The following is a 12,617-nucleotide window of genomic DNA, read 5'->3' as shown; positions in this document are numbered from 1 at the left end:
CCGTGCCGGTGCCAGCTGTGCCACCCCCCCCCCCCCACCCCGCGCTGGCACCGCCACCTCCTCATTAACCTTTCTTGATTAACGCAATTAATTCCAGCTCCTCCTGCGCTCATCCCGGCGCGCGGGGGCGGGGGGAGGTGACAGGAGGTGACACCGCAGCTGGAGGGGACAGGGGGGTGGCCCGGGCGGGGGAGGGGGGGAGGGGACACGGGGCTGGGGCAGCTCCCGGGAGTCGCGCCTGGAGCATTCCCGGGATTCCGGCGTTGGGAATGGGGACATCGCCGCTGCGTCCCCAAGGGGTGGGGACAGCGGGGTGACACCGGTGTCACCATCCCGGGGAGGGGGGGGGGGGGGGGACAAATCCCGGGAGTCGCAGCTTTTCCACGAGGTCTTTAATTCCCATTCGGGCCCCCGGCCACGCCCTGCGCCACCTCCGCGACGGGGGGGGGGACATTGTCCCCAAGGGTCACCCCCCAGCCCGGGGTGGGGGGGACGCGCGGTGACACCGAGAGGGGACAGACACGGAGGGGAGGGACACGAGCCACCCCCGAGCGGGGAAAAAGGGGGAATGTTGGGAATTCTTCCCGTTTTATGTACAAAATTCCCGGCTGGGGGAGGGGACAGGGACACCCAGGGACCTCCCCCCTCCCTGTGGTCAAAATAATTCTGATAATTAATATCGGTAATAATGGCGATAATTAATGGCAGGGGACAGGGACCGCGGTGTCCCCGTGCCCTGGGTGGCACGAGGATCCTGATCTCGGACAGGTGGAGACCCGGGATTATGGGATCGGGTTCTGGAATCGTGGGTGAGCTCCGGATCAGAGTGGGGAGAGAGCCGGGAAAGGCAGCGGGAGCCGGGTCCCTCCAGAGCATCCGTCCCGTCCTGGGGCATCCAGGATATTCCCACCCGGAGCATCCATCTCTCCTGGGAGCATCCATCCTGTCTCAGATCATCCCTCCTGCCTTGGAGTATCCATCCATCCATCCATGGATCCATCCATCCATCCATCCATCATCCATCCATCCATCCATCCATCCATCCATCCATCATCCATCATCCATCCATCCATCATCCATCCATCATCCATCATCCATCATCCATCCATCCATCCATCCATCCATCCATCCATCATCCATCCATCCATCATCCATCCATCCATCATCCATCCATCCATCCATCCATCCATCCATCATCCATCCATCCATCCATCATCCATCCATCCATCATCCATCATCCATCCATCCATCATCCATCCATCCATCATCCATCCATCCATCATCCATCATCCATCCATCCATCATCCATCCATCCATCCATCCATCCATCCATCATCCATCCATCATCCATCCATCATCCATCCATCATCCATCCATCCATCCATCCATCCATCCATCCATCCATCATCCATCCATGGATCCATCCATGGATCCATCCATCATCCATCCATCCATCCATCCATCCATCCATCCATCCATCCATCCATCCATCCATCCATCCCCCTCCAGATCATTCCCAACCCAGGAGCATCCATCTTTTCCTGGATCATCCCTCTAATCCTCAATATCCACCCAATTCTGGAGCTTCCATCCCATCCTGGATCATGCATCCATTTCCAGAGCTTCCATCCCACCTTGGAACATTCATCCCACCTTGGAATATCCATCCCAACCTGGAGCACCCATCACATTCCAGAGCATCCATCCCACCTGGATCATCCAACCCATCCTGGAGATTCCATCCCACCTTGGATCATCTATCCCAATCTGGAGCATCCATCATTTTCCAGAGCTTCCATCCCACCTGGATCATCCATCCCACCTTGGATGATCCCTCCCACCTCAGATCATCCATCTTTTTCCAGAGCTTCCATCCCACCTCGGATCATCCATCTTTTTCCAGAGCTTCCATCCCACCTTGGATCATCCATCCCACCTTGGAGCATCCATCCCACCTTGGAACTTCCATCCCACCTGGATCATCCATCCCACCTTGGAGCTTCCATCCCACCTTGGATCACCCATCCCTCTTTGGATCATCCATCCTTTTCCAGAGCTTCCATCCCACCTTGGAGCATCCATCCCACCTTGGATGACCCATCCCTCCCATCCTGGACCACCCCTCCCGCCCATCCCGGCGCCTCTACCCCGCTCCCTCCTCTGCCCCCATTCCCGGCTCTCTCCGCCTCTTCCCGAGGCCAAACCCAGGAATTTTGGCTCCTTCCAGGATTTCCCCAAGTCCCCCCTCAGCCGGGCCAGGCCGGGGCCACCCGGGGTGGGGACATCGGGGGGCCGGGTCCCCTGATCCCGCTCCGCCCGGCGGCTCCGCCCATCTCTGAGGGGAGGGCACAGGGGACAGGGATGTCCCCAGTCCTTGTCCCGGCGGGATGGGGGGTCCGGAGCCCCTCGGGACACGCCGTCCTTAGGAATAGGCCAATCCCTGGAGCGGCCGCGCCGGAGCGTGGAATTTGTCCGAGTCCTCGAAAGCTGGGTCTGGGCAGGGCAGGGACAGCGTCAGCCAGGGGACATTGGGGACACTGGGGACAGAGCGGGACAGGGACGCGGGTGGCATGGGACAACCCTGGGTATGGGCGTCGCATGGGCAGGGACATCAGGCAGGGAGCGCGGTGACATCGGGGACACTCCGTGGGGCAGGGGGACCTGGGGTGGGTGTTGGGGACACTGGGGACACTGGGGACACTGGGGACAGGCCCCAGGGTGGCACAGGGCAGCCCCAGCCACACCCACGGGCAGGACCAAGGATTACAGCGACACCAAGGTCCCTCTGTGGGACAGGGCCACCCAGGGACAGACGTCGTGGACCTTGGGGACACTGGGGACACTGGTGGACAGGGACAAGGGTGGCACAGAGCAGAGCCCTGACCAGAGAGCCAGAAAGGTGCAAGTGGCACAGGGACACCAGGGACCCTCCATGGGGTAGGGGACAGATGTCAGGGACCTTGGGGACACTGGGGACCTTGGGGACAGAGAGGAACAAGGGTGGCACAGGGCAGAGCCGACCACGCCCAGGTACGGGACATCAGCAGTGTGGTGACACTGGGGACCCTCCATGGGACAGGGCCACCCAGGGACAGATGTCAGGGACCTTGGGGACACTGGGGACCTTGGGGACAGAGAGGGACATGGGTGGCACAGGGCAGAGCCGACCACGCCCAGGTACGGGACATCAGCAGTGTGGTGACACTGGGGACCCTCCATGGGACAGGGCCACCCAGGGACAGATGTCAGGGACCTTGGGGACACTGGGGACAGAGAGGGACAAGGGTGGCACAGGGCAGAGCCCTGACCAGAGAACCAGAAAAGGTGCAAGGGGCACGGTGACACCGGGGACCCTCCACGGGGCTGGGGACAGATGTCAGAGACCTTGGGGACACTGGGGACCTTGGGGACAGAGAGGGACAAGGGTGGCACAGGGCAGACCCGACCACGCCCAGGTACAGGACATCAGCAGTGTGGTGACACCGGGGACCCTCCATGGGGCACGAGGGCTGGGTGTCAGAGACCTTGGTGGCCTTGGTGGCCTTGGGGACAGTCTGACCTTGCAGGGCGCTGGCGCAGGCGGGCGGGGGGGACCCCTGTGGCCGCAGCACGGGGGCGAAGGCGCTCTTCTGCTTCACGGCCGAGATCATCGTCACCGGGGAGAAGGAGAAGCCACCGGGCGAGGTGGCCGTGCCCGGGCCCGAGGTGACAGCGACGGACGAGGCGCCCAGCGGGGGACTGGCGGGCAGGACTGAGGGGACAGCCACACACGGCTCGCGTGGGAGCAGGGGACACCGCGAGGGGACGGGAGGTGGGGTGGGACGGGGACAGGGACAGGGACAGGGACGGGGACAGGGACAGGGACGGGGACGGGGACAGGGACGGGGACAGGGACGGGGACAGGGATAGGACAGGGACAGGGATGCAGATGGGACAGGGACAGGACAGGGATGGGGATGGGGATGGGGATGGGGATGGGGATGGGGACAGGACAGGGCCGGGGACAGCGATGGGGATGGGGATGGGGACAGGACAGGGCTGGGGACAGCGATGGGGATGGGGATGGGGACAGGGACAGGGATAGGGACAGGGACGGGGACAGGGATGGGGATGGGGACAGGACAGGGATGGGGACAGGCATGGGACAGGGAAGGGATGGGGACAGGGGGAGAGGCAGAGACAGGGACTGGGACAAGGACAGGGTCAGGATGGAGCCAGGGAAGGGGACAGGGATGGGGACAAGACAGGGACAAGGATGGAGATGGGACAGGGATGGGGACAGGACAGGGATGAGGACAGGGATAGGACAGGGACGGGGACAGCGATGGGGATAGGGACAGGGATAGGGACAGGGATGGGTACAGGGACAGGGACAGGGATGGGGACAGGGACGGGGATGCGGACAGGATGGGGATGGGACAGGGATAGGACAGGGAAGGGATGGGGACAGGGGGAGAGGCAAAGACAGGGACTGGGACAAGGACAAGGTCAGGATGGAGCCAGGGAAGGGGACAGGGATGGGGACAGGGACAAGGACAGAGCCAGGATGGGCCCAGGGATGAGGACAGGGATAGAGCCAGGACAGGGATGGGGACAGGGACAAGGACAGAGCCAGGATAGGCCCAGGGATGAGGACAGGGATAGAGCCAGGACAGGGATGGGGACAGGGACAAGGCCAGGACAAGGAAGGGGACAAGGATGGGGCTGGGACAGGGACAAGGATAGGGACAGGAACAGGGACAGGGATGGGGACATGAACAGGGAGAGAGGCAGGGACAGGGACTATGACAACGATGGGCAGGGACAGGGATGGGGACAAGGACAGGGACAGGGCTGTCCCAACTCAGCTGGCCATGTCCCTGCTCCCTCCTCCTGCCCTCAGTGATGGCTTTGGGGACACTCCAGAGTTGTCACACAGCTTTGGGGACCCCACCGGGCTGGCCCATGACTCTGGGGACCCCCTGGGACCCCACAATGACTTTGGGGACCCCCTGGGAGGGGCCATGACTTCAGGAGCCCCCCAGGGCTGTCACACGCCTTTGGGGACCCCCCCCCCACGACCCCGCGTCCCACCCCGCCACCAGCGGTGTCCCCAGATGTGTCACTCACTGGCGTAGGGGGAGGTGGCGGTGGAGCCGTTCAGGAAGCTCGGAGGGGACCCGGGGACCCCCAGCCCGGCCATGGTGGCCCCGCCGAAGCCGCCGGTGGCCCCGGCGAAGCCCTGCTGGGGGGCCGAGCCCGGGGGGCCGAACCCCCGCGCCGGGGGCGTCCCGGGGCTGCGCGAGAACCCTGCGGGGACAGCGACACGGTGGCACCGCCCGCCGAGGGGACACAACCCCCCCCCGAGGCCACCGCGCACCTTAAGGGGAGCCCTGAGGGGACAGCGACAGGTGGCACCACTCGGGGAGGGGACAAAAGCCTTCCCGCCACCCTAAAGCCACCTCGCACCTTGGTCAGAGCCCTGAGGGGACAGCGACTGGTGGCACCAGCCAGGGAGGTGACAAAAGCCCTCCCGCCACCCTAAAGCCACCTCGCACCTTGGTCAGAGCCCTGAGGGGACAGCGACAGGTGGCACCAGCCAGGGAGGTGACAAAAGCCCTCCCGACCACCCTAAGGCCACCCCGAGGCCACCGTGCACCTTGGTCACAGCCCTGAGGGGACAGCGACAGGTGGCACCAGCCAGGGAGGTGACAAAAGCCCTCCCGACCACCCTAAGGCCACCCCGAGGCCACCGTGCACCTTGGTCACAGCCCTGAGGGGACAGCGACAGGTGGCACCAGCCAGGGAGATGACAAAAGCCCTCCGGCCACCCTGAGGCCACCTCGCACCTTGGTCAGAGCCCTGAGGGGACAGCGACAGGTGGCACCAGCCAGGGAGATGACAAAAGCCCTCCGGCCACCCTGAGGCCACCTCGCACCTTGGTCACAACCATGAGGGGATAGTGACAGGTGGCACCAGCCAGGGAGGTGACAAAAGCCCTCCCGACCACCCTAAGGCCACCCCGAGGCCACCGCGCACCTTGGTCAGAGCCCTGAGGGGACAGCGACTGGTGGCACCAGCCAGGGAGGTGACAAAAGCCCTCCCGCCACCCTAAAGCCACCTCGCACCTTGGTCAGAGCCCTGAGGGGACAGCGACAGGTGGCACCAGCCAGGGAGGTGACAAAAGCCCTCCGGCCACCCTGAGGCCACCGCGCACCTTGGTCACAACCATGAGGGGACAGCGACAGGTGGCACCAGCCAAGGAGGTGACAAAAGCCCTCCCGCCACCCCGAGGCCACCTCGCACCTTGGTCAGAGCCCTGAGGGGACAGCGACTGGTGGCACCACTTGGGAGGTGACAAAAGCCCTCCCGCCACCCTAAAGCCACCTCGCACCTTGGTCAGAGCCCTGAGGGGACAGCGACAGGTGGCACCAGCCAAGGAGGTGACAAAAGCCCTCCCGCCACCCCGAGGCCACCGCGCACCTTGTTCGGAGCCCTGCGGGGAGTCGCCCATGGCGAGGCCGAGCTGTCCCCCGCCGAAGGAGGGGACAGTGACGTGCGCGGGGGCCCTGGGGACACTGTACAGCGCCTCGGCCACGTCGGCCGCCCGCTTCAGCAGCACGTCCTGGGGACAGCGATGTCACCGGGTGAGGGTGGCACTGCTTGGTGGCACCTCTGGGTGGCACCCCGCAGTGCCACCTCGTAGTGTCACCTCACGGTGTCACCGTCCAGCACGGTGCCACCCCACGGAGTAACTCCTTGGTGTCACCTCACAGTGTCACCCCTCGGTGTCACCCCACAGAGTCACCCTTCAGTGTCACCTCTCTGTGCTACTCCACAGTGTCACCCTCCAGCAGAGCGTCACCCTAAAGTGTCACCTCTCATTGTCACCCCCCGATGGTGCCCTGCAGTGTCACCCCTCGGTGTCACCCCTCAATGTCACACCATCATGTCACCCGCCCGCACAGCATGTCACCCTTTAGTGATGCTCAGTGCCACCCCTCATTTGTCACCCCTCAGTGTCACCCCTCGCTGGTGCCCTGCAGTGCCACCCCACAGTGTCACCCTAAAGTGTCACCCCTTGGTGGTGCCCCACAGTGTCACCCCTCGGTGTCACCCCTCAGTGCCACCCTCGGTGTCACCCCACCACCCACAGAGCCTGGGGTGACCCCGGGATGGGCCGGGGGTGGCTGGGGCTGTCCCAGCCTGGTGTCACCTCCTGGGGACTGTCCCAGCCTGGTGTCACCTCCTGGGGCACACACGGGCCAGGACGGGGCTGGGGAGGGGACAGGGACCCTCCAGGTGTCCCAGGGGTGTCCCCAAGGGGGTCCCACGGAGGTGTCTCATGATGGGGGTCCCAGGGGCGTCCTGGAGGGGTCCCAGGGGACACTGAGGGGGGGTCCCCGGGGTTGTCCCTGGATGGGAGGTCCCGGGGATGTCCCAGGGGGGTCCCGGGGTGTCCCAGGGGGGTCCCCACACACCTGGTTGCTGTGGGGGACCCCATAAAGCGCCTCCACCAGGTCGGCCGCGCGCTTCAGCAGCACCTCCTGGGGACAGCGAGGGGACAGGGGAGGGGACAGGGGGGTCGGGGGGTGCTGCACCCCCAGCCCAGCCCCTATGGTCCCCCTGTGTCCCCAGTGACCCCCCTGTGTCCCCATTGTGTGTCCCCAATGACCCCCCCTGTGTCCCCTCTGTATCCCCAATGACCCCCCCTGTGTCCCCTCTGTGTCCTCAATGATCCTCCCTGTGTCCCTCCTGTGTCCCCATTCTCTGTCCCCCCTGTGTCCCCAGTGACCCCCCCGGGTCCCCTCTGTGTCCCCAGTGACCCCCCCCCATGTCCCCTCTGTGTCCCCAACCCCCTCCCCGTCCCTCCCTGCCCCAAGCCCTGCCATACCCGGGGGGACACAAGAGCTGTCACCCCCTCCCTGCCCGCCCTTTGCCCCTGGGGCACTGCCAGGGAATCCCCGTGTCCCCGGGGTGTCCCTCCTGTCCCCCGGGGGTGTCGCTGTCCCCCGGGGGTGTCGCTGTCCCCCACCTTGGGCAGGCGCTCGGGGTCCCCGGGGTGCCGCGGGATCACCTTCTGCAGCCGCTGGAAGCCGTAGTCGATGGTGGGCTCGTTCAGGGCTGGGGACAGGGGACACCGCGGCGTCACTGTCACTGCCACGGTGTCCCGGGGGCGGGGACGTTGTCCCGAGGGGCTGGGGCACTGCCCCAGGTGTCTGTGTCACTGTCACAGGGGCTCTGTCCCCTTCCTGGGTTTGTGTCCCCATCCCACGAGTGCGTGTCACAGTCCCAGGTGTCCCCATCCCAATCCTGGGTGTCCCCATCCCAAATCCAGGTGTCCCCATCCCATTCCCAGGTGTCCCCATCCCATTCCTGGGTGTCTCCATCCCATTCCCAGGTGTCCCCTTTTCAATCCCAGGTGTTCCCATCCCAATCCCCATGTCCCCAACCCAACCCCGATGTCCCCTCCCCAATCCCGATATCCCCAGTCCCAATGTCCCCTCCCCAGTCCCATTGTCACCAATCCCACTGTCCCCACTCCAGTCCTGATGTCCCCAATCCCGCTGTCCCCTCCCCAGTCCCACTGTCCCCAGCCACACTGTCCCCAGCTACGCTGTCCCCAATCCAATCCCGCTGTCCCCAATCCCGCTGTCCCCAATCCAATCCCGCTGTCCCCAATCCCGCTGTCCCCAGTGCCGCTGTCCCCTCCCCAGTCCCACTGTCCCCAGCCACGCTGTCCCCAGCTACGCTGTCCCCAATCCAATCCCGCTGTCCCCAATCCCGCTGTCCTCAATCCAATCCCGCTGTCCCCAATCCAATCCCGCTGTCCCCAGTGCCGCTGTCCCCTCCCCAGTCCCGCTGTCCCCAGCCACGCTGTCCCCAGTCCAGTCCCGCTGTCCCCAATCCTGCTGTCCCCAATCCAATCATGCCGTCCCCAATCCTGCTGTCCCCAGTCCTGCTGTCCCCTCTCCAGTCCCGCTGTCCCCAGCCACACTGTCCCCAATCCCCTTGTCCCCTCCCCAGTGCCGTTGTCCCCAATCCCACTGTCCCCACTCCAGTCCTGATGTCCCCAGCTGCGCTATCCCCAGTCCCGCTGTCCCCAGTCCCACTGTCCCCAGTCCCACTGTCCCCAGTCCTGCTGTCCCAGTGCTGCTGTCCCCAATCCCACTGTCCCCAATCCTGCCGTCCTCAGTGCCGCTGTCCCCATATGCGCTGTCCCAGTGCCAATGTCCCCACCCCATTCCCGCTGTCCCCAGTCCCGCTGTCCCCACCCCAGTCCCACTGTCCCCAGTCCCGCTGTCCCCACCCCAGTCCCACTGTCCCCATTCCCGCTGTCCCCATTCCCGCTGTCCCCACCCCAATCCCGCTGTCCCCAGTCCCGCTGTCCCCAGTCCCGCTGTCCCCACCCCATTCCCGCTGTCCCCAGTCCCACTGTCCCCACCCCAGTTCCACTGTCCCCAGTCCCGTTGTCCCCATTCCCGCTGTCCCCAGTCCCGCTGTCCCCAGTCCCGCTGTCCCCATTCCCGCTGTCCCCACCCCAATCCCGCTGTCCCCAGTCCCGCTGTCCCCAGTCCCGCTGTCCCCATTCCCGCTGTCCCCAATCCCGTTGTCCCCATTCCCGCTGTCCCCACCCCATTCCCGCTGTCCCCAGTCCCACTGTCCCCACCCCAGTCCCACTGTCCCCAGTCCCGTTGTCCCCAATCCCGCTGTCCCCATTACCGCTGTCCCCAATCCCGCTGTCCCCAGTCCCGCTGTCCCCATTCCCGCTGTCCCCATTCCCGCTGTCCCCATTCCCGCTGTCCCCGTCCCTCACCGGTGTAGACGAAGCGTCCCGGGGCGCCCTTGCAGAAGTGCTTGGCCTTGTAGGACAATGTCACCTCCACGACCCCCGGGATGTGGCGGGGGGGGGTCTGCACGCGGATGGCGTGGGGGGTGATGAGCTGCGGGGGGGGGGGGGTGGGGACACGGCCTCAGCCCGGCCCGCGGTGTCCCCGAGCTGTCCCCGAGCCACCCCCGGGCCCGTACCTCGCTCCACACCAGCACGGTGCCGAAGAGCACCTGGAGGCCATCGAAGAAGTTGTCCCCGATGACGATGACGGTGGCACCGCCCGTGGTCCAGCCCTCGCTGGGGCTGATGGCCTTGATGCAGGGGGTGGCTGCTGGAGGGGACAGCGACAGCGATGGCGGGGGACAGGGACAGAGGGGTGGGGGGGACAGGGATGGCAGGGACACAGAGGGGTGAAGGGGACAGGGACAACAATGGTGGGGACAGGGGGGTGGAGGGGACAGTGATGGCAGGGACACAGAGGGGTGGCAGGACAGGGACAACAATGGTGGGGACAGGGGGGTGGAGGGGACAGGGATGGCAGGGACACAGAGGGGTGAAGGGGACAGGGACAGTGATGGCAGGGACACAGGGGTGGAGGGGACAGGGACAGCAGTGGCAGGGACAGAGGGATGGAGGGGACAGTGATGGCAGGGACACAGAGGGGTGGCAGGACAGGGACAGCAATGGCGGAACAGAGGGGTGGGGGGACACAGGCAGTGGGGTGAGGGCAGGAAAGGGGACAGGCATGGGGACATGGACTGGGACAGGCACGGGGACACAGGGACAGGCATGGGGACATGGTTATGGATAGGGACATGGACAGGCGTGGGGACACAGGGACAGTATGGGGACATGGGGACATGGACATGGAGTAGAAGAGATGTGGGGACAGGCATGGGGACATGGATGGGGACAGGCACGGGGACACAGGGACAGTCATAGGGACATGGATACAGACGGGGACACGGACATGGATTGGGACAGACATGGGGACACGGGGACAGGTATGGGGACACCGGGACACGTATGGGGACATGGACATGGATTGGGACAAGCATGGGGACATGGGGACAGGTATGGGGACACAGGGACAGTCATAGGGATGTGGATACAGACAGGGACATGGACATGGATTGGGACATGGACATGGATTGGGACAGACATGGGGACACGGGGACAGGTATGGGGACATGGACATGGAGTGGGACAGATGGGACAGGCAGGGGGACATGGACATGGATGGGGACATGGACATGGATTGGGACAGACATGGGGACACGGGGACATGGACATGGGTAGGGACAGACACACAGACATGGATGGGGACAGTGATGGGGACATGAGGGCATGGACGGGGACAGACACGGACATGGATTGGGACACACACAGGTGGCCACAGGGACATGGGGACAGATATGGGGACACAGGGACATGGACATGGCTGGGGAGGGACACAGGTGGCCACAGGGACATGGCTGGGGACACGCACGTGTGACCACGGTGACACGGGCAGGGACAAACAGAGGCACCCACGGACACCCAACCATGGATGGGGACACTTGGGGACAGCAGGGTGGGGACACAGGGATCACCCCAGGGGTGCCAGGCCAGGCTGAGGGCTCCCAAAATTTGTCCCCAAGATGTCCCCAAGGTGGCCACAGTGACATGGATGGGGACAGACACCCATGGATGGGCCCACCAGACATTGGGGACAGCAGGGTGGGGACACGGGGATCATCCCAAGGGATGCCAGGCCATGCTGACACGGTCCCAACACGTGTCCCCAAGATGTCCCCAAGGTGGCCACGGTGACATGGATGGGGAGGAACCCATGGGCACCCAACCATGGATGGGCAGAGACATTGGGGACAGCAGGGTGGGGACACGGGGATCATCCCAAGGGATGCCAGGCCATGCTGGCACGGTCCCAACACGTGTCCCCAAGATGTCCCCAAGGTGGCCACGGTGACATGGATGGGGAGGAACCCATGGGCACCCAACCATGGATGGGCAGAGACATTGGGGACAGCAGGGTGGGGACACAGGGATCACCGCAGCGGTGCCAGGCCAGGCTGGCAGGGTCCCAACGCATGTCCCCAAGATGTCCCCAAGATGTCCCCAGGTGTCCCCTGACCTTCGGAGGGGTCGAGGCGCCGGGCGCGCCGGCCGTGCTTGGAGTTGTTGTGGACGAACATGTTGTCGGACACGGCCAGGACGTGGCCGTCCACGTGCACCGTGGTGGACACCACCACCTGCGGGGACAAGGGACACGGTCACCCCCGCGGTGTCCCCTGGCCTGGCACACCGCAGGGGCACTGGCTGCGCTGTCCCTCTAGTGTCCCCAGATGTCCCCTCCCCTGACATGGCCCTGTCACACCGCAGGGACGCTGTGTGTGGTGTCCCCATGGTGTCCCCATCCCTGTCACACCCGCAGGGACGCTGTGTGTGGTGTCCCCACGATGTCCCCGCGATGTCCCCATCCCTGTCACACCGCAGGGGGACAGGGTGTGGTGTCCCCATGGTGTCCCTGTGGTGTCCCCTCCCCTGACATGGCCCTGTCACACCTCAGGGACTCTGTGTGTGGTGTCCCCATGGTGTCCCCATCCCTGTCACACCTCAGGGATGATGTGTGTGGTGTCCCCATGGTGTCCCCATCCCTGTCATACTGCAGGGATGATGTGTGTGGTGTCCCCACGATGTCCCCGTGATGTCCCCATCCCTGTCACACCGCAGGGACGCTGTGTGTGGTGTCCCCACGATGTCCCCATCCCTGTCACACCTCAGGGACGCTGTGTGTGGTGTCCCC

At 64.8% G+C, this 12,617-nt stretch overlaps 1 protein-coding gene across 1 annotated transcript in view; it reads right to left on the bottom strand.

Annotated features, from left to right (window-relative positions):
• Positions 1 to 2,332: 2,332 nt before the first annotated feature.
• Positions 2,333 to 12,617, bottom strand: part of LOC128806042 (transcription factor COE4-like) — a 30,145-nt gene continuing 19,860 nt past the window's right edge. The window contains 9 exon segments of the mRNA XM_053975237.1: positions 2,333 to 2,493; positions 3,560 to 3,751; positions 5,110 to 5,289; positions 6,463 to 6,604; positions 7,461 to 7,526; positions 8,015 to 8,103; positions 9,797 to 9,923; positions 10,009 to 10,142; positions 11,946 to 12,063. Coding sequence (XP_053831212.1) covers positions 2,423 to 2,493; positions 3,560 to 3,751; positions 5,110 to 5,289; positions 6,463 to 6,604; positions 7,461 to 7,526; positions 8,015 to 8,103; positions 9,797 to 9,923; positions 10,009 to 10,142; positions 11,946 to 12,063 — 1,119 coding nt within the window. The 3' untranslated portion in view covers positions 2,333 to 2,422.

Source organism: Vidua macroura, chromosome 4 (assembly GCF_024509145.1).
Source record: "Vidua macroura isolate BioBank_ID:100142 chromosome 4, ASM2450914v1, whole genome shotgun sequence".
In the NCBI taxonomy this organism is placed as follows: Eukaryota; Metazoa; Chordata; class Aves; order Passeriformes; family Viduidae; genus Vidua; species Vidua macroura.
Note: the sequence above shows the minus strand (reverse complement) of the source record. Positions and strands in the feature narration are given on the sequence as shown.